General features: G+C 31.0%; 2 protein-coding genes across 5 annotated transcripts in view; both read right to left on the bottom strand.

Annotated features, from left to right (window-relative positions):
* The window catches only part of LOC124356157 (longitudinals lacking protein, isoforms F/I/K/T-like), a 288,925-nt gene that overhangs the window by 56,843 nt on the left and 210,268 nt on the right, over positions 1-21,814 (bottom strand). The gene's annotated exons all lie outside the window — the stretch shown is intronic.
* On the bottom strand, positions 4,136-12,978 carry LOC124356160 (oocyte zinc finger protein XlCOF2-like). 2 transcript variants are annotated; one of them, XM_046807324.1, is made up of 3 exons: positions 7,415-12,977; positions 5,859-6,031; positions 4,136-4,417 (listed from the first exon to the last, which is right to left on the bottom strand). In XM_046807324.1, the coding sequence occupies exons 1-3, from the start codon at positions 7,605-7,607 to the stop codon at positions 4,319-4,321; spliced, it is 465 nt and encodes a 154-aa protein (XP_046663280.1). In that variant the 5' UTR covers positions 7,608-12,977; the 3' UTR covers positions 4,136-4,318. The 2 variants fall into 2 exon arrangements, with proteins under 2 accessions (XP_046663280.1, XP_046663279.1); XM_046807323.1 differs by lacking the exon at positions 4,136-4,417 and having other exon boundaries at positions 5,040-6,031; positions 7,415-12,978.

Raw genomic sequence — 21,814 nt, 5'->3', positions numbered from 1 at the left:
TTTCCTATGGGGTCATTTAAAATCCAATGTTTATAGAAGAAAAGCCTTCATAATTTGGAAGACCTAAGAAAACAGGATTATAGAGGAGATTGCTTTGATAACTGAAGAAATGTTAGGCAACTCTGTCGAATCATTTTACACAAGATTGGCTCATTGTCAAACCGTAGAAGGAACACAGTTCGAACAATTGCTTTGACACCAAATGCAGGTAAAACGTTTGTTGTAAGACTTTTCTAACAGCATACATTATTTTTTTCTTTGTAATAAGTAATCAATAACATAAGTATTTCCATAATTGTACTGTAATAAAAAACTGGCAAATTTGTGCTAATAGAACCAGCTTAAAATGAAATTTTTGTTTTATTTAATTGAACATTTAAAAAATGCTAAAAAATTAGTGTAACACATTTTTGTGGCAAGAACCATGTTAAAATTACATTGTTGAACATCAGTAAATTTTCAATACTAAAAATGCTCTATTTTTCTGATAGAATATTTCCTTTGAGATGCGGTTTGTGGCATTCAATTCAGTAAGCTATTACCTTTAAAATTATGTATCACAAGGTATAGGCTTCCATTAAGAATATTCACGATACCCTCGGCAGGACGTCCCCCCGTTTGTGTGACGTAACAAAACATTGTTCCAAAAAAGTAGATGCCCAATCTCTATCACGATTGTAAGAGGTTTCAAATTTATATTTAAATTATTAAAGGATATATTTGGGTGTTTCCAAACATAATATACACCCTGTATATATATATACTGTATATTACTTTTTGCGAATCAATGTTTATTAAAAATATATATATATATATGTGTGTGTGTGTGTGTGTGTGTGTGTGTGTGTGTGTGTGTGTGTGTGTGTGTGTAATTGCTATATAAAGCCTGTGTGGGAGAAAATTAAATATTTTTTAAGCATTTCAGAAAACACCTTTAATTTTTTTTATCTGAGTATGTGACACTGAAATTTATTTTTGAAACATACTACTGAGTGAACTTAAAGTGGCTATCTTTATGAATCTGAATGTAAGTACATTTTTTATACCACCTAAAGTATATATCCAGTATAACTGAACTTAAAGTTACTCAGTTCCCTTCTAGGGAATTAAATTAATTGTAAATATTATTAGTTAGTTGGAATAGTCCAAAAAGTTCTTGTCTGTCTGTCTGCATATTATCTTAAGAACCATTTGGTACACAGTGGAGAGATTTGGCACCATGTTGGTCTATTGATAATAGGCACAGCTGGAGGTTTGGATCGCTTACTCTATTCCTTACATCAGAAGTAATAGTGCAAATAATACTAATATAATTTAGAACTATAAATAACAAAAATTACTGGAATGTAAATAAACATAAAGATGAGAAGAAGAATTATAATATTCTATTATGATACACAGCATAATATTCCAGTTTTAAATATTAGTGTTTTAATATTATGGTTTAATATTATAAATAATTTAATGAATGTTAGGGCTCTATTTTGTTGTTTAATGAAAAGGGTTAAAAATTAATTAATTTGACTGAGTAATCATACATAGGAACTAGCTGACTTGGAACTGCAAAACTAATAACACTAATCACTATGATTATTTAATTCAGCTTATGTATAGTGGTTTTATCACTGATTCTGCCGCTGATGTACCAATGCACTGATATATGTGTTAAATACCTACCTCAGTTTGAAAACTGTTATACGGCTCCATCATAAGAGTATCACTACGAAGATTATGGACTTGAACGTTAGTATTCTTCCACACTGGCCTAAATTGTTTGTGTTATTAAAATTGTAGCTGTTTCATCAAATTACATGAAATATTGCAGTGAAATTGTATTAAAAACAATGATTTCAATTGTATTATACACTTTTTCAGTCCAATTACTTCAAAATGGAGATTACAATATCTTTCAGTAACCATTGCTTTGTCAGGCATTTGGTATTCCATTTAAAAAGGATATGGGCGATATGGCTATTACGCCCCTGTTATTCAGCAGAAAATTGTGGGTGAAGCCATGGGTAACTACTGTAAAATAAATAAAAAACTTATTATAAGGAGTATTTCACCTCAGAAACATAGAGCATGAAAGAAAATATGGTAAAAATGTACCAGTATTATCTGTACACTTCAAACAATATCAACTGACATCTAGTGACACTATTAGGAGAGACAATCGGTGGGGAGCTGAACACGTACAGTTCTCTGTGGGGTGTGCACATAGGCAGTGAGGAACGTGACAAGGAGAACACACTCTAGCTAGCTTCTGTTGACTGCCAAGCGTAATTGAGTTACCTGATCTTTAGCCTCGGTGTGTTCCTGTATTTAATCTAATGATCAGTGCATATCATAGAGTTAGTAAAAAACACATTAACTTAATTTCACATTTTCTATTGTCTGTGATTTATGATGATATCTATTTTAAGTGTGTCAATAATATCAATAACATATTTGTTCAACTTGTTAATATTAATGGAAATACAATTGTCATCTGTTCAATATTTCCATAAGAAGTAATAATTTAGTACTTACATGACATTTTGATGGACCAAAATAAGGGTTACAACAATTTCAAGTGTAAAACCTTTTTTTATGAAAAGGAGTGCCTGCTTTTGTAAATGGGGAATTGAAATTCATTACAAAATTGAATTAAACTGTGGTTTATAATAGGATTTCTAGGAGGTAATTTCCTCAACATTTTCTATGTATAATGGGGGATATACGCAAATCTCCATACTTCCCGACATCTAATGTGCTATTCATATTTATTGATAATGAGGAGAATTATTTCATGAAGCAACATCACTGGTGCACCTAAATGTATACACGCACACACCACTGGATTACATATGTGTACAGGATTAAACATCACGTATACCCCCTACGTGAACTTACATCAGTAGAAAAAGCTAATTATCTGAGTATCATCTACAAAACACTGAGTAATAAAATCTATGTAATAAGAAGAATTATGAAATGAACAGATAGTGTTGAGATTGGCAGAACAGCATTCTTTGCCATGTTTGAATCCATCATCCGATATGGTCTGGCTCTAAGGGGAATCTTAGAAGAATGGCCTATTTGGTAGGTAATCTGAACAAAATCCTACTTCTACAAAAACAGGCATTGAGAGCAATAGCAGGTGTTGGACCCAGAGAAAGTTGCCGTACAGTGTTCAAAAACATCAAGAACCTGACAATAGTCTCATTATATGTCAGAAAAGTGATTCTTCATACACAAGAGAAGCAATTCATAAGTACAGTAGCTGCAATCTCCACAACTACAATACTCAGCATGGAGCTGACTACCCACTTCCACATCATCACTCAGCACACTATGAAACAAGGCCAACTTACATAGAGATGAAACTTTTCAACTTACTTCCAGATTACCTTAAAAAAGAATGCAGGACTCCACTGAAAACTTGCCTCACAAACTGGCTACTTTATCAGCCCTTTTACATAAAGAGATCTTCTCCATAAGTTCTCCATTGGCAATGGCACTCAAGCATCTTCTGTTTGATTGATCTAAGACATCCTTTTGACAGCCAGGCTGCACTAAAGGCACTTAACACCTGCCTGTTTTATTCAAAAGCAGTCTGGGAATGCAAGAATGCTCTGGCTAAGAAGAACAGAGTTACACTCGGTTGGGTGTCGGAACATGAGGGCATTCACGGAAATGGAAAATCAGATACTCTTGCCAAAAAAGGAATAGAGTCCCTAATGGTAGGGCCAGAGCCGGGATGTGGGGTAGCTTTCTCCTACAGCAAAGCTCACGTTAAAGATTGGGAAAAGAGGATTAGATCCGTTAACTGGAATAGGGCCTCAGGGTTAAGAAAATCAAAAATGTTTATCTCTCCTTATGCTAAAGGGTGGGCATCTCTCCCAGATCATAATAAGGAGGATATATGAAAGACTGTAGGGATGGTGACAGGGCATGGTCCCCTTAAAAAACACCTTATGAAGATGCGTCTCGGCCAGACTATCCGCATATATAACCTGCATAAGGTCTTTTTAGGACTAAGTGCGGGGACAGTCGTCTCTTTCCCTTAGAAGGAAAAAATATATCCTTTTATTTTAATTTGATATTGCTCTTGCAACTTTCATTGAGGTACAGGTGAAATAACAGTTTCTACAAATAGATGAGGTAGACAACATTTATTGGCACAAGGAGTTGCTGAGGAGACCATAGTGGAGGAGGGAAGGGGGGAAGTTAACTTCAGGGTGGCGGCGATACATATGTTTCAACAAATGGACTTTCTGGAATGCTTTATAGTCGCAGAAACTGCACCGGAACAGCGGATCTTTCCCACACTCGAAGGTCAGATGCCTCCGGAGACTCTTCTTGTACATGTAGGAGTGGCTGCATGTAGGGCAGTTGAACTTGCCACCAGCTGGGGAGGCCTTGGACGGTTTGAAACCTGGACAAAATGGAATTCACGTGAGAAATGTAAATGTCACTTAAGAAATATCTAGTCGGAGATCAGGTGTTTCTAGAGCTGATGTTTCTACAAATAGGATGTCAACTTAATCCTACCTGATTATTTTTAAACTATTCAAAACACATACAAAATGAAACTGAACTTAAGAAAAACACCTTACATTCTACATGTTCTACTACATTCAACTTACATTCTACACAGGTTTTGTTTTTTATAATAATTTAATGTTTTACCATGAAATAAGCTAAGCGATTTTGCTTTTTAATAACAAAGTTATTTATTACATATTTAAAACCGTTCATATATCTTTAATATGAGAAGGCAATATGAGAAGATATTAAGTGTAGAATTATTTGGAGAAAATCGTATCATAGTCTTGCAACAGTAAATTAAGTTTAATAAGTTTTTCACAATTTGTAAATAGTATTGTACTATTAAAAAATAGTACAATAGTATTTACAATGTAATTTACATTTTGTTGTAATATCATTCACAAACATTAATTATATAACTTTTATAACTGTTTCAATTGATCGTTTTCTAATGACTGATAAATATTGATGTGTTAAAGCAGGAATAACAAACAAGTCAACAACATGGGCAATGTTCCTGATTAATATTTTATTTAGTCATTTTACTGACCGAATAAAATGGATAGTTATTTTATAAGTAAAAAAAGACTAAAAGTATTATTTAACATGTATATATAAATAAATTAGAAATAGTAGACTTGGCCAAATAGACAAACACCAAATTAATAAGTTAAGAATAAATAAATATAAAATCACAGAACAATAACCTCAATAGCTTGTCGACAATGAATGAAAAACTTACTGTATTTGTACCACAATATACAATACAAATCAAATTAAAATACTATACTGCCATTACTATCATATTCTTTGGAATACTAACATTTAAGTTCATTAGTGCTTTGAAATCATATTAAACATAATGTATTAAATAATATAACAGTGCATTGAGACATAAGGAAATACTATTGTTTGGGAAGTTAAGAAACATAACTGTAACCACTACTATGTGAGAAAAATAAAAAATTACTTTAATATGTAAACAAATTATTTAGTTAAATTGTATTATTAAATTACACAATTATCACTTGCCTTCCATTTAGCACCGGATATTCACTTGTATGTACATCACAAATTCCACTTTTACGTTCTTTTAGTAGTTTTTAATTTTATAACTAACACAATCTTAACAATTCCAAATAACCAACCATTATAAACAATTTCAAATAACCGGCTATTATAAACAATTACAAATAACCGGCTATTATAAACAATTACAAATACGCCGGTACAAAAGGAAGTCCAGGAACTGTGAGGTCCGGAGGGAGGTCAGGGTTTGTCAACAGCTCCTTCATGTGTTTTCGTCTCATGTGCTTCTGGACATGCACCTTTTGAAAGGCTCGGTAGGAGCACACGGTACATCCGAACGAGGGAAGTTTTCCGCACTCGTGGCGCCGGTGCCGGTGGAGGTTCCTGAAGTGAAGGTAACCCTTCCCGCACTTCTCACAGGAGAACTGTCTCCTCTCTTCTAGCTCAGAGTGTATCATAGTCTGCAGCATACCTACAAACACAATTAATTAAGATAAAATAAGATTCCATCTTAAATCTCCTACTTGTTTAGTATCAAAGAAAGTGTTGTGTTGTCTACACAATAGAAATTTGGCTCTTTTTGGAACTCCCTTAGTTAGTAGTGGATTGAATTTTGCAAAAATGTATACTCTTATAAGTATGTAAAATCATATATAAACCAAAGGAACAAGTAAGGGTCCAAAGGTAGATAATTATAGTATAACTAAAAACTTATTTTCATCCTTAAAACATTTTTATTATGATTTTGAAACACAATAAATTATACTTTTTATTAAAAAATGTTTTTATTGTGTAAGTAATTTTTTTAAGACTAGCAATTTTTATTTAAATTTTGTTTTTTTAGCACAAATAAGTGGTCAAAATATGCACAAATCAAATCAACATACAAATTCTCCAAAAACAGATACTAAAGAGAAAAAGAACAAAAGCTAATTTCTGTCTATTACCCTCATCCAAGATACATATTTGGAAACTATTCATATTCTTTGCACAAACACAAAAGTCAAACCTGGGTTAATGCAGGTTAATTTTGTCGTTGTTGCGTGATAGTATTATATTATAACAACTTGCTATATAAGGATGAAAAAACTATATGTTTACATTTATTTAAAAATCCCAACAATCTATAGATCAATTTACTGATAACTAGTGTTCAATATTAATAATAAAAGTTTCATCTGTAAGTGAAAGATATTTCAAAAGAAGTAAAAATGTAAAATTTGAATTTTTTTTGTTTCAATGAAATGATTCCTTTTATTTAAAGACACTATAGATGTGTTAATTACTGTACAAAGCTAACACATGAAAAATTATCAGCGCTGAGGCAGATATTTAAGTAGAGATAGCTATTATTACTTGATGATATTTCTTTACATATATATAACATTGAAATATATAGATATATACAGTATAATATTGGTAAAACTGTCCAGTATTCCATTGGCCTAAACATCATTACTTGAAATTTGAATAGAGTACAGTGCAGGAAATACGACAGCACTTAATTTGAGCAAATGAATACAAAGTAAACAAAAGATAGGGCGTTACAAAAGACGCATCACATCATGATGCGGAAGAAAATGAGAAACAGAATCACAATTCTCTTTTCAAATTATATATTGCCACATCCATCCTCATCAATCAGTAATCTTCATGTTAAGTTGATTCACATTTCTGTTAATGGTCCATTTAGAATATACACAGGTTAAATACTGATAAATGTTTTGAATGAGGGACAAACATGTTCTTGTTTGAAAAATTAGTTTAGCAACATAACTAACGAATAGAATTAATGCAACATTGAATGCAATTAAAATATTTTTTAAGACTGAACAAACAACAAACAAAAGAATACCCTCCGCAGAACAATAGTGATCACGAACTGTTCTAAAAAGGATCAAGGAACTGGTCTCTTTGTCGACTGTGCAGTTTGAACACATGTAGCTTGAGATGCTGCTTGCGGTAGGCTCGGTACGGGCAGACCGTACAACAGAACGTCTTCTCTTTCCCACATTCCAACTTGACATGCCTGCGATAACTCTGGACATGAGCGTAGACCTTGCCACAGTCTGCACAGACGAACTTGTTCTGGCACACTAGAACAAGTCATTTAATTGTGCATTTACATGTGCAAAAACCTTTATTTTTAGAATATCTTGGATTGAAGGATTCAATAATATTATTAAACTATTATAAACATTTTACTTTCTATTGTTTTACAAAGATAAATATAAACAATTCGAATCTAACCTGTCCCTTGGGTGGATAAAGAACCAATCACAATTATATATTAAGCAAAGCAAGTTAAAAAATCCACATGATTCCAAAACTGTGTTTACAGTATAAAGTAGGTAATGTACTGATGAGACAAACAATTCCCAAACAATTAGATCAAAGAATATAATACGAGAATTAAATTACTAACAAAATTTGATAATATTCAACTCGATATCTCACTGACAGGACTAAACTGATGGGGTTCATCAGTAACTTACATTCTGAAAAAATAAGTTTAGAAAGCCAACCTTTTAGATAAAATTAGTTTAAATTAAGAACCTTTGGTTCTCTCAATTAAAGATTTGTGTACCTATCTACATGTTTGTAACAGAATAATATGGAAAGGAGTATAAATTAATAATGTACTTTGAACATAATACTATGCCCTTGTTTATTAGTCCACCTGAAGAATTTATATAATTCCACTTCTTGTACTGTTATAGTTATAGTTATAGTTCTGTACTAGTTATATCAAAAACTACTGTTAATATTTTTTTCTTTGCATGTTAGCAAATGGCAATTTAAAGTCATTGAAACAATCTCATTTTAATAGCGTTTACATCATAGAGCGTATAACAATATATTAACGTGTTTATAAATTTATTCCAAATCTTTCGGTTTTAACTTTCAAAAGATAGGAACTAATAAAATTCAAGGCATGTCTGGAAGTTTGTACTACAGATAATTTCATCTACACAAAAGAATATACATTACTTTAAAACATAATTTCCACTATTTTTCAGAAACTTGTCAAAATTAATAATCAGCTTATCTAAATTTGTCTGAAATGAAATTTCCTTGCAGTGGAGACAGCTGTGTTGTCATTATATATGGACACTTACAAAAAGCTTGTGTTTCATTTGCAGGAACAAGTGGTAGTCAGAAGATGGTAGTTCAGACCCTTTCTACAGAGGATAAATAAACTGTGGCCAACCAAACTGTTCAATTTAGCATTTGAGCATATCTGGAAGAAGGTCTGTGACCTTTTTTGGGGGCCAGGAGGAATACAGCTGATAACCTAAACGGTCCAAGAGATCTCATACAAAATAGTTCTCGTAACATGTGGGAATCATCTGTTCGTAACTCGTACTTATCTGACAGATTTCAGTATGTACAAGTACCAAGTAAAAATGGAAAAGAACATATAGGACAAAATAAATCGTCTACAGAAGACATTGCATGGTGTGCCACAAGGATCCATCCTAGGACCCTTGTTATTTGTCTGTTACTTCAGGGGCTTCCCTAAAGTGGTTGATGGGGGGACATATCTATCTGTATGCAGATGACTCAAATTATTTAGTACCGTGACAAAATATAAATGACATTGAAGCTATTGGTAGCAATGTACAGGTAAATCAATTTTTGAGTGAAAGATGCCTTCTACTCAATGTCAATAAAACAACCACTATTACTTTTTGCACCAAAGAACAAAACTAAAAGAACCTAAAATCTTAATTAATAATCAGAAAATTCAGCACGAACAAATCACAACATTTGTTGGTTTAGTAATAGATAAAAACCTAAGATGGGACCTGCCAATAGAAAAAGTATTAAATAAAATCTCTTCTGGAACTTTTGCTTTAAAAAAAATGTAATTTTCCGCAATATTAAGACCATGAAAACAATATATGTCTCCCTAATACAATCACATAAAATAGTATGGTGTTGCTGTCTATGGAGCTACTACTAAAACAAACCTAGACAACATTTTAATAGCACAAAAAAACAATTCGTATTATGCTCAATCTTAAGTGGGATGATTCTGTGAGGGATGCTGTTGTTGATCTTGGCATCATGATCGTTTACGGTTTATATATTTATCAAACGATAATACATTTCATGGCAACCTAAGAATCAGCTACAGAACACAAATCATCATAATTATAACACTCGAAATCGCTCCCTGGTAATAGCAGACAGACCAAATATGGAATTTTATAAACAAACCCACCTATTTTGGACAATATTTTTTACATTATCAAAAAAGAAGATAATGTAAATATTTTTTTTAAATATACTAAAAAGATATCTTACAAATCACCTTTTTTATAGCACTGATGAATTTTTATGTACACAATTAAATTAAGATGTATGCTTAGACCTGTTTCAATGCCTTGTCTAGCACAAAAAATACTAATATTTAGTATTTAGTTATATATATGTAATAATTAGTTTATACTGACACTATTCCTGAACAAATGAATAACAATTTGAATAAAGATTTTTGAATTTAATCTGACAGCATTGTCATTGTGAATCATCTGTTTCCTTTAATTTTCTCATCCACTCTCCTAGCCAAGTCATTCACTGTAAATGATCACTTTATGTTTTTCTGTGGACATTTATTTGCGTTCAGTCCTACATTAAATTTCTCCACCACTTTCACAACATCCCATAACTCGTTGCACTTTCCCTGTAAATCTCCATATCTTATGATAGATTTAAACTGTCTTGACTTTTCTTACACTGAACAAATAATCTCACATTCGGAAGGGTTATCAATGGTTTTAAACATTTTACATACAACAGTAATAAAAAATAATACAATGCGGAGCAGATGAACCTAGGAAACAATGCGAGGAGTGCCTACAGTAGTGAGTAGTGGTGTAATAGAGCAAAACTGTACTTACTTTCTAAACATGAAAAACTTATTAATCTAGTCTCAAATTGTTTTAAATTTGTAGACTAAAGTAAAATAAAATAAATATTCATACAGGTTTCAATATAATATAATATTCTTCATATGAACTATAGTAACAGTAAGCAGTAAGACAATTTTGGACTTTTTAAAACCCTTAAAAACTAATGCTTGATGAGAATTTCATTGCTAAATGTTTCAAACAATAATAAAACATATAGAATATAAGTTTTAAAACATTAAAATAATATCTTTGTCCCATTCTTTATTGGCTATGATATGGCTACGTAGTTGAAGTGAATGAATAATTCAACATTTACAGACTCTTGATCGTATTACAATATAATTAATTTCCAAAATATTGGAATGTTGCAATAAATCAAAGTAATCCATACGTAAAAACTGAGCAAATCGATATATAAGTAAACATAATTTGATTAAATTAAGTAATAAAAATTTATTCAAAATATAAAATAAAACATATAGTAAAATTTTATTTTGACATAAATTTTGAAGAAAGTAATTTAGTGTACCGTATAGTATAACTCGAGTTTCTCAGGTGGCCAAACTGTGAATGTTCAGTACACGAGTTTGAGATTATATCGTCTGAAGGTGTGATGGCTACAGTATGAACAGCACATCACCTTCTCCTTCCTTCACTCGTACTTGAGACGACAGTCAAAACTTTGTGTTTGCAGAGTTTTCTGACACCATAAACGAAACAATCTCCAACCAATTGTTACGGCAGTTGTCACAAACTAAATATTGGGGCTAGGACACCCCTCACCTCATCCTCTACAATAATACTGCTCAGTTATATTACCTGGAATAATACTGAAGAGTCAGCTGATGTGAAACAACTTTCAGTACAATGTTAAGCTTCTTTGTTGATCATGTAAAATCATGGAAGTTGTTTCATTTTTAAGCTATTATTAATACACATGCAGATCTTTGTCAAGTTTATACTTTTATAATTGAGGAAGTACAAAAAAGTAATAGATTTTTGTTCAGAATAACCAATAAAAATATAAAAAACAGATATTTATTTGGATGGGTGTTAAATGTACTTTTAAAATAAAACAATCATCCATTCTATGTTTAAAAAATTAGGGCGTAATAGTGTTGGAAGTTTAATATTGTTCACGTCGGTTTAAATCAAGATAGTCGACTCTTAAGCATTGTTTCTAAACTGGTCTCCAAGTACTGGTAGTTTTGTCAAGTTAGAGCATTTATACATTTTTCTTCCTCTTTTTAATTTCACAGCCTTAACCTTGGCTCATGTGATACACTATCACTGAGCCAACTCACACAGGAAAATTCTACGCCAAATCTCTACCCGTTACTTGGTGGATTGTAAAGACTAATTTCCTTCTTTTTAGTTTCAAAAATTAATAATTGTGATAAGAATGTAACTTTTATTTAAGACTATTTAAAACTAATATATTATTTAATGTGCTTCCTAATATTGTAAAAATTATAAAACTTTTGTTTGGATATTATGTATTTTACAAACTACTTAAATTTTGTGATGTTAGAGCTTCTTGGTGAAGCACCGTTTAATTAGTTTCCTTCAACTTTGTGCCTTGTTTCTTATTTTGACAGTTGATTTAGTCGTTTGTAGCTCAAAATAACAATAACATTCTCTTCCTTACGCTCCACGCTAATTCGCTCACTGACCTGACACAGTAAACGTATTCTGAATACAGACTAAAACAACCAGGATTTACACTTTGCCCACTTATTGAGGAAATGTATCAGCAGGTTTGCATAATGTATTATTTAACTATTTCCCACCATACCTAAACAAGAAATAAATAGTTCAACAAACAGAACAACAAATTTAATCCTATTTTGGTGTAATGTTTTGTCGCAGACTGTAGCTATTTAGCACTCTTTAAAATCATGCTCTTTTTTACAATCCTAAATCAAAACACATGAAGACTACATTACTTTATTGTTTAAAACAATATAAAATAACACATTTTATAACTCTACACCATGTTTCTTGCGTAGATGTACTTGTAGGTGCTGCTTGCGGAAAGCCTTGTAAGTACAAAACGCACAAGGAAATGTAGGGCTCTTTCCACACTCAAATGTAAGGTGTCTGCGCAAGTTGCGTACTTGTGCGTAAGCCCTACCGCACTGCGTGCAGATGTGGTAAGTACCTGCGTCAACAAACAAAACAGATATGTGTAGTTCTCTTTACTTTTCATTTTCAAGACAATGGGGAGCACACAACTGGACAGAAAGTACGAATATTACATAGTCATTTCTTTGTAAGAGTTGCTGTTTATGTAGTCTTGGTCCCATCCAGAGTGTATACCAATTTTTTTTTTAATATTACAGGAATGTACGTTTTAATAAATATAAAAGTTTCTGGGAATACATAATGTCTATCTTTTTGGAGGTGTACATATTTCTAAATTTTATTTTTTCAAATGCATAATTATTAAATAAAAATAGTTACAGAACTGTAACTTGTCTTAATACTTGCCTTATTATTTTCTAACTTTATTTAGAAAACTGAAAAAGTATATAAAATAACATTTTCAATAGTCAAGGCCATTTTTAAAACAGTAACAGAAGAATAAATCAAAGGATGTAAAATTAGCTCAAATATGACTGAACTGGTTAGCAGACAAAAAATGACACTGCATACATTTTTTGAGTTATTTTTCTAATATAAATTTCTTCTGATTATGAAAAATAGGTGCAGCACCATAGTTTTATTCTTTTCATGTTTTTGTTCTTATGTTTAACGAAATTTTATATCAAAATCTCAAATCACCTGCCATTTAGAAACCAATAAAAATAATTTTGAGTTTATAGCATAAGATTACGTATTTGTAAGAGAATCGTTCCAAATTTTAGTAGGCCTACGGAAATTTCAGTAGTTACATGGTTACATTGTAGAAGCTGCTTGCTTACCACCAGATTTGAATTATTCATTAATTTTAAAAACAAACATTCCCATAATAACATTTCATTATTGAATAGTTGTTTTTATAAATAATAAATAGTTATCAAAATATTTTGTACAGTACACCTAAACACATTACATTAAAAAAATTATTTATATTTCACATGATAATATCCACAAGGACTTTTTTTACTTTAACAGCCTGAATTTATTTCTTAAATATTGTATACCAGTTGTCCTCCAATATAAATAAAAACTTAAGAAATTATTTATGGATTACTACTACTTGAAGCACCGATGCTTTATTTTGTACATAGTTGAACATGTAAGATGTTTGTGCAAGTTGTGTACTTTGCTGAGGACCTACTCACTATGTGTCCCCAGCCATTCTTTCTACAGTTTTATTTTAGAGCTATTTGGTCAAAATTAAACACATGCTTCCTATAAATGTGCTTCTAAAGACATATCACTTATCACTTTTATGCAAGCTTTCACAATATTTATTGAGTAGATATTTTTCGTCTGTAGAGTTTTAACAGTACAGTTTTCTGACAAATATAATATAAATACTCACAATATACTTCTTTGATATTTATAATAAGAATTATTTAGAAAGCAATTTCACCTAAATGTTGGTTGGCCAAAATGTATGATCTTAATTTTGGAAACTAATCTTTGTTTTAGTGTCAGCAGATTTTATAAAAGTTTTGTAAGAGTGGTCCAGATTTCTACACAGGAGTAAACGAGTGACTGATGGAAGCCTAACTTATTGATTTTTAAGAACAAAACTCTGTTAACAATGAATATCACAGGTTTAATGAACAATTCACAAATGAACAAAACATTAAATTACTCTCACACAATATAATAAATGATCAATAACTTATAGTTTAACATAGTTTCTTATAGTACAAAATTATGTTTAATGAGTATTCATAAATTACAACGAGTCAAAATTAAATCTATACATTTATGGTACGGGACATATCACTGCAACCTTGGACTGTGAAAAATGAACTGCTGTTTAACACAATATTAGGACTGAGATATATTGATAACACTTTGCACAAGTATAAAATATTAATAAATAATAAAGCCAAATGGCCAGGCTGACAATAATATGTCTCATACTACAGTAAAGTAAATAAAAATCTTATTAAGCAAAATGCTTTTGAAATGTTCAAACTTTAATACAGATTCTGTATTTACACCTCCCACAAGAGATATACAAAATACTGTGGTCCTAATGTAAATTAAATTAACTTAATTCATTAAGTAAAACACAATTGTTTTGAATTTTTAGTTAATAAATACTGTAACAATAACAAATTTTTTATAATTACTGCAGTTTTCACCCAACAAGTTAAATATATTTTATAAATTAATAAACAATTTTATTTGAAAAAAAAAATGAATTTCTACACTCAGTTTGTGTAACTATAACAACATGTACATAATTAATACACTTTAACTTTTTTCTAAAAGGAGACATAGATTAAATAAATTAATATTTACTGTATTGTTATAAATGTTTTGACAAGCTTATTTTTGTGTGGATAATATAAGAAAATTAATAATAATTTTATCTCATCATACAGTAATACAATTATCTAGAGTGCAACATTTGATTGTAAATCCTAAATCCACAATTAGAAAAACTTTGATTTCAAATATTACAAAATCTACTAAAAATACATTATTATAAAGAGTTAACATTTTTGTCATGGCGAAATCCATTATCCTGTTACAGATATAAAATACTGTTTGAAAATTTGCATTAAATGCCAAACAAAAAGAAAACGATGAAAAATTAAAAAAAAGTTTCAACAAAGCCAGTCTTCAGTTGAATAAAGTTGAAAATTAATTTTTAATCTTTAAATATTAATAAATGTTAAAAACATTCAAGATACATTAAACAAATGATTGGTAATGTCACTTCGGTGTCTGAGGGCAACGTGGGTCTTCAAATGGAACTTGTGGAAAGTCCTGTAGGAGCACACCGGACACCGGAATGTCGGTTCTTTGCCACATTCCTTGTTGATGTGCCGATGCAAGGAGTCCTTGTTGATGTAGGACTTGCCACAAGTCTTGCAGACATGGTTGCGGCTACGGTCGTCATTCCTGCGTACTGCAGACGGCTGTGAAGCCTCCATACACATCAATCCTGCTCGCAAACATTCCATGTTAGGTAACAATTATACTTATTTCATACCATACATATTTTATTTATCTTAAATTTAATGAAAATAAATATACTTCCATCAAATTAAATACACGCAATACCAAAAGCATCAAAAAACTATTTAGAACAAAAATAAAAAATGATGGCAAAATTGTATTTACGAGATTTAGTTGGTTAATTTTATAAAAATGTTTTTGATTACACATACTTTTTATTCTTTTTGTTAAGTTCATATTGTGTTTATGATACTCTGGTAAAACTATGAAGTTCACAAACCTTTTATTTTTCTTGTTTAAAGTTTTAAACTAGGTAAAATGCCACATTTTAATTTGTTATTGGTTGTTTAACCTTCCAAATGCCACTGTGCGATATATTTATTATGTAAAATGATGGTTAAATAGTTTATTTGATAATTTTGGATTGATACATAAATAGGACAGATTTATCACTACCCAAAGCAGTATTTTGAAGGTTCTGAAAATTATACACAATTACAATTCAACTTATGATTATTGTCTTTATGAATTAAGTATGTTTTGATATAGTCTCCACTATTTGTAAATTTTGGCCAACAGGACATGTTTACCGCTTTTACCCCTTTTTAAGTTTACTTTTTGTTACAAATACTAGTATGTGAAATATTTTCTATTTAAAATTTAATCTAGAAAAATTTGTATATTTTGAAAAATTAACTATTTTATTATTAAAAAAAAAGAACAATCCAGTAATAAATTGTGTACTGAATTACAAACACATATATTTATAATTTTTGTAGAGTCTGTGCTTCTTTATTGTATATTGGTAACCAAACATTTGTTTGACAAAAAGAGGAAAATATTGAAAGGAAAATTGTCTGTGTATTTTATAATTAACTCCGGATGTTTCTTTGTTATATATAATTAAAACTCCATTACATATATGTGACATGTGAAACTGATAAGCTATGCTACTCAAATATGAGAAGAGTATGTTCAGGTTTAAATCTCTACAAATATGGCCTAGAATAGTATAGTGGTAAACCATACATTTAGAAAATTTTAACAATTAAATTATTTATTTATTTATTATAAAATTAAAATGTATACATCTCCAAAACACAACAAAAAAATTACCTGATAATAAGATAAAGTAATCCCTCAGAATGTAAACAACTAATTTGCACAACAAATAATAACAAGAAATATGGAGAAAACTAAGACTCCTTCATGATTTGCCTGACGTTGATCTTGTGCTTGAGATAAATGTGACGCTCCAGATGGTACTTGCGGAAGAACTTGAGATCACAGAGGCTGCAGTGGAACTGACGCTCCTTGCCACACTCGAAGACACAGTGTCGGTTAAGATTTCCCTGGTTGGAGTAAGATTTACCACAACTGGTACATGTGTACATCAAACTCTTCAGAGAGACATTGGTGGTAGGGGACCAATCTTGGACTAGAGAAACAAAGATTCTGGCATTAAATGGCATAGTCAATGTTAGTTGATACAGGAATAGATATCAAATAAAAAAAGATGTTGTGAAATGATAAATTTAATAATGACGGGAAGGAAAGTGAGTCTTGGGATGTGATTGAGAAACAAGGGACAAGTTAAAAGTTAGAGAAAAGACATAATTCTGAAAAAAAGCTGGAAAATAAAATAAAAACATCACTAAATAGAAAGATGATTGTGGATAGAGCAAACTTTGATAGGACTAGAGAACAATATTGGGAGAAGAAGAATGGGAATGAAATGGAGATTGCAGCAGAAGGATGTTATACATACAAATGAAAAGTTTCTATAAAATTTAATTTGTAAAATTACTCCTGTGTTATTAATTTTATCCATACTTTCATATTAAAATTGCACCGATCTTCATATTCAGAGGTACAACCAGGAAGGTCAAAAAATCAATTTCCCCTACCAAAAGTTTTAAGATAGTACTTGATTAAAATATAATTATTCTGTATCTCAAGTTTGTGTATGAATACATTCTTTTACTGAAAGTAAAAAAAAAAATATATAAAATCTTTGTTGCATAAAACGAAAATAAGACTCGTAGTACAGGAAGGCCTAAAGGTAGAGAATTTATGGTGATCGGTGATACGAAGTAAGTGAATAATCATTGTTTCACTCAAAAAAGGTCAAAGCTTACAAAAGCCATTTTAAAAACCATTAACCCTTTTAGAACAACCAGGCTATTTACAGCCTGCAAAGTACATTGTCCGAAAAGACGATACATAATATGTAGCTGCACTATTCTTTTTTTGTAATATATACAAGTTGGGAAACGTAGTAAAATCATGATTCTTTCTACTAACGTATGTTCTATGACCTTTCTACAAATAATTTATGCAGTCATGGTGGTAATATACCTGTAAGTCATCTACACCTTCTACATCGCGTAACACATGTTGCATCATGTTACTCCAGCTGTATCGTCAGACGGCGATTGTTGTGTATTTGCATTTTTCAGCTTTATTATCCAACCAATCAACATTATATTTTTGTATAATACTCTTATAGAAAATAAATTAAGAAACTGAAAAATGTTGTTTACAACATTAAATTATTGTTTGTTCTTATAGTAAACTAATACTTGATGCACATCTTATATTACATTTTAATATGATGTACATGTACTTGAGCTATGCTTACATTAAGTATTTGGCCGAACTCCTTGTAGCCATTGGATGTGAAAAGACACCAACTACCTTAAAAACTATTTCCTAAGTCCAGTATTCATTTACTAAGTTTAACTTTCACAACTTGAGACAAGACAAGGGTATTAAACCATATAGAACAGGACTTACATTGTAAATGTTTCAAACTTTATACCAACGTAATTTTTAAAAGAGTGAACCATTTGAGGTTGGATTTGCGGCATTGTACTCTATTAATAAAAACCTTTAATTTGATGTACTACTCGACCTATGCTCTAATTTAAGATTTCCTTCTGACTCCTTGAGGGCCATCCCCTGACATGACAAAAAATGGTGGTTACTTCAAAAAGTAGATTTATAGGTGCAGTAATGATGTACTATGTTTTATTGTTTTACCTATAATCCTTCGGGAATTATCAAGCCTGTGCAAGACTTTTTTACACCCTGTATATTGATTAGTTTACGTATTACGTGTTTAAACTTATACTTAGGTATTGACAACTGAAAAAGAGAAAGATTCCAGTTCTTGAAACATAGCGTTTATATATAACATTTAACAGTATCAAATTTCCATAATCCTATTATTTCTTCAAATCACCAATAATGAATTTTGAGGAAAGTATTTGGCCAGTAATTTACCACATCTTCCTTGATATTCCCAAGAAGCACATTGAGATGCTCTCAGGCACTTACTTAGGTAACAGAAAAGAATTTTGATAAAAAAATAATTAATGTCTCAAGTTATTACAATAGGTAGAAAACAAGAAGTAAATAGCCAATTAAAGAAATGTATACATTTATTTTTAAAATTAACGGTGAACATATCCACACACTGTTTCAATACAGAACAAAACACCAGTTTTGTAACACAATTGAAAAATGTAACATACCATAGTAAAAACACTATCCAAAGAGGTAAACAAAAAATCTGTAGTTAAAACATTGAGAAAACAGAAGATTCCTCTAAATTTAATTGCAGGGATATTTAGGATTTACAGTATCTAATAAGTAGGAAAATACAGACAGAACATTGTTATAACTACTGTTTGAGATTTGTTTAGAATTATTCTCATTGTATATGTGGGTATTTCTCATGATGTGATTTTATCAAGAACACGTTTGTGAAAGCCTGTGTTTTACAATTTTTTAAATTTTTCACAGATTACTAGGATTGTTAAGCACAAGGTACATTCGGAAGGTTAGGCTACCACAAGTTTTATGGAATGTTATATAATAATATGTATAAAAGATCAAAAACTCACGGTTGCTGACATTGTTAAGCTGTACTTCTACTATTTTATCCATTAAACAAATATTTTAAGTCAGTAACAAAGTTTCTTGTAAGCATGGTTCAGAATAATTTTAATTTAGTTAAAAATAATGTAATTAATTTATTTTGATATTGGAAATCCAAATATGGTAAGCTTGTGGGAGGATGGTGCAGTTTATAAGTTAAAATGCCGCTGCTGCTGCTGTATCATTCCTGCAACAAAAACTTCAGTAGTCCCATTTCACTTACAACATTGAATGTCATCTTTACACTCTCTGTGGTTTGTTCCCATCACAGCTACTTGTGTAAACTATCCAACACCGGATTATCAGAAGGCTGGACTGGGTTGGTTGTTCTGCAAGTGACGTCGGCCGATATGAGCCAGACAATGTACCTTCTGGAACGCCCTGTAGTTGCAATAAGGACAACGGAACTGAGGCTCCTTCCCACACTCCAACTGCTGGTGTCTCTGCAGCGTGTCCTTGCGGATGTAAGACTTGCCACATGTGTCACAGGCAAAGTTACGTGGCCTCTGGTCGGCCGCTCGCTTCTGACCTTTAGTGCCATCTACAAGTACACACAACATTCATGTAACCCGCACGTATGACACAGAGCAGCACTTAACTTCCAATAGTTCTCAAAATATATCACAGTTCAATAAAAACATTTACTAGCCGATCTTCCTTTCAGTTTATTCAGCTAGAGAGCTTGGATGTGTGGATCTGAATAAGCAGAAAATAGCTTTTACGTACAACCTGTTTTTAGGTTCTTGATCTTCAAAATTAACCAGAATATAAACTTGAAACTTGAGATTAATATTGACTGACTGTATGATTTGAATTTACATTTCAACATTTCTCCTCTTACACCTTGGCCACAGGCTCTCACCTCAATCCATTTGTTGTTTGTGTAAAGTAAAATCTCAATAATAACATTCAGAGACAAGTTCGTTGATAACTGAGCAAAATATTTTAGTGCTCAGTACTTGGAATTTGCTGCTGGAATCACTTGACTTGACCAAAAGTGTCAAACTGACATTGAAGAGCCACTGATTCAGTTTAATTAATTTTCAATAATTTTCTATCCTATAACTGACTCAAAAGTCTAGAATAAAGACTGAGTTTTGAAACTCCAGTGAAAGTTAAAATTGGATAGTAATTTTTGGTAATATTTTATTATAAAATAATATGAATTACACTTTCAATGTAAGCTAATTATAATTTTCAACATTACCTAAAAGATTGTTTGAATATGACTTCCAGCAAAAGAACTGTTTGAAACATTCATATACAAGAAATATGAACAGAATTTTATATAAACACTCATCGGACCAGGATTAATTAAAATAATTGTTCCCATTCAGAACTGGTTTGGCGTGTTGGCGATACTGTCGAGGTTCACACTATTATCACTTCGGGTTCACTTGTGGGAATATGGTTTAGGTGTTTTAACTACAATAAATTTATTTTCTGTATTGTTTGAAAATCATAAATCTTACCAAACTTTAATTTACAAGTTATCAATGACTTTGATTTTAAGAAACATACAGATACATAGAGTACGTATGACATACTTAAATATTTTAAAAAAAAAATGGTTAATTAGTTAGTGAATACTTATAATATGTGATGAAAACATATAGAACACATGACTAAAGCAATAAAGGGTAGTAGCAAAGTAATATAAGGTCAATGAGATGTTTAAAATGATTTGAACACAATTTTATTTAGAAAAATACAAATATGATACAAAATAAAACTACAAAAATAATATAGAAGTTAAAAGATCTGATAAACCTTAAACACAGTCATGTATGTAATTTATTTGGCATGTAACCATACCTACATTTTAAATTAAACAAATTGAATAAAACCAGAGAATTACAAATATAAGACATAATTTGGTTATGCAATTCTGAGATATATTGAATTTAAAAACTTGAGTCAAAAAATTTTGAAACAAAATTATATACAACACTAATTAACTAATAAACATCTGTAACATAAAAATATATAGCACTTAAAAGTAACCTATAAAGTCAATTAATAAATAAATTTCTATTCACACTTCAAAATGATTTTGAAGATGGTCTTTTATCCAATCAGTTTTGAAATGTTTCAGTTCACTAACCTTAAGTAACAAACCGTTCCTGAACAAGCTGTATAAGCTAGTCTAGCATCTGTACTTTCCATCAACTTGCACTGAAGATGGTCCTTTTAACCAATCAGTTCTGAAATGTTTCAGTTCACTAACCTTAAGTAACAAACAGTTAGACCTGAACAAGCTGTATAAGCTAGTCTAGCATCGTACTTTCCATCAACTTGCA

Source organism: Homalodisca vitripennis, chromosome 2 (genome assembly GCF_021130785.1).
Source record: "Homalodisca vitripennis isolate AUS2020 chromosome 2, UT_GWSS_2.1, whole genome shotgun sequence".
Classification (NCBI taxonomy): Eukaryota; Metazoa; Arthropoda; class Insecta; order Hemiptera; family Cicadellidae; genus Homalodisca; species Homalodisca vitripennis.
The sequence above is the reverse complement of the archived record's forward strand: the minus strand, read 5'-3'. Positions and strand labels throughout refer to the sequence as shown.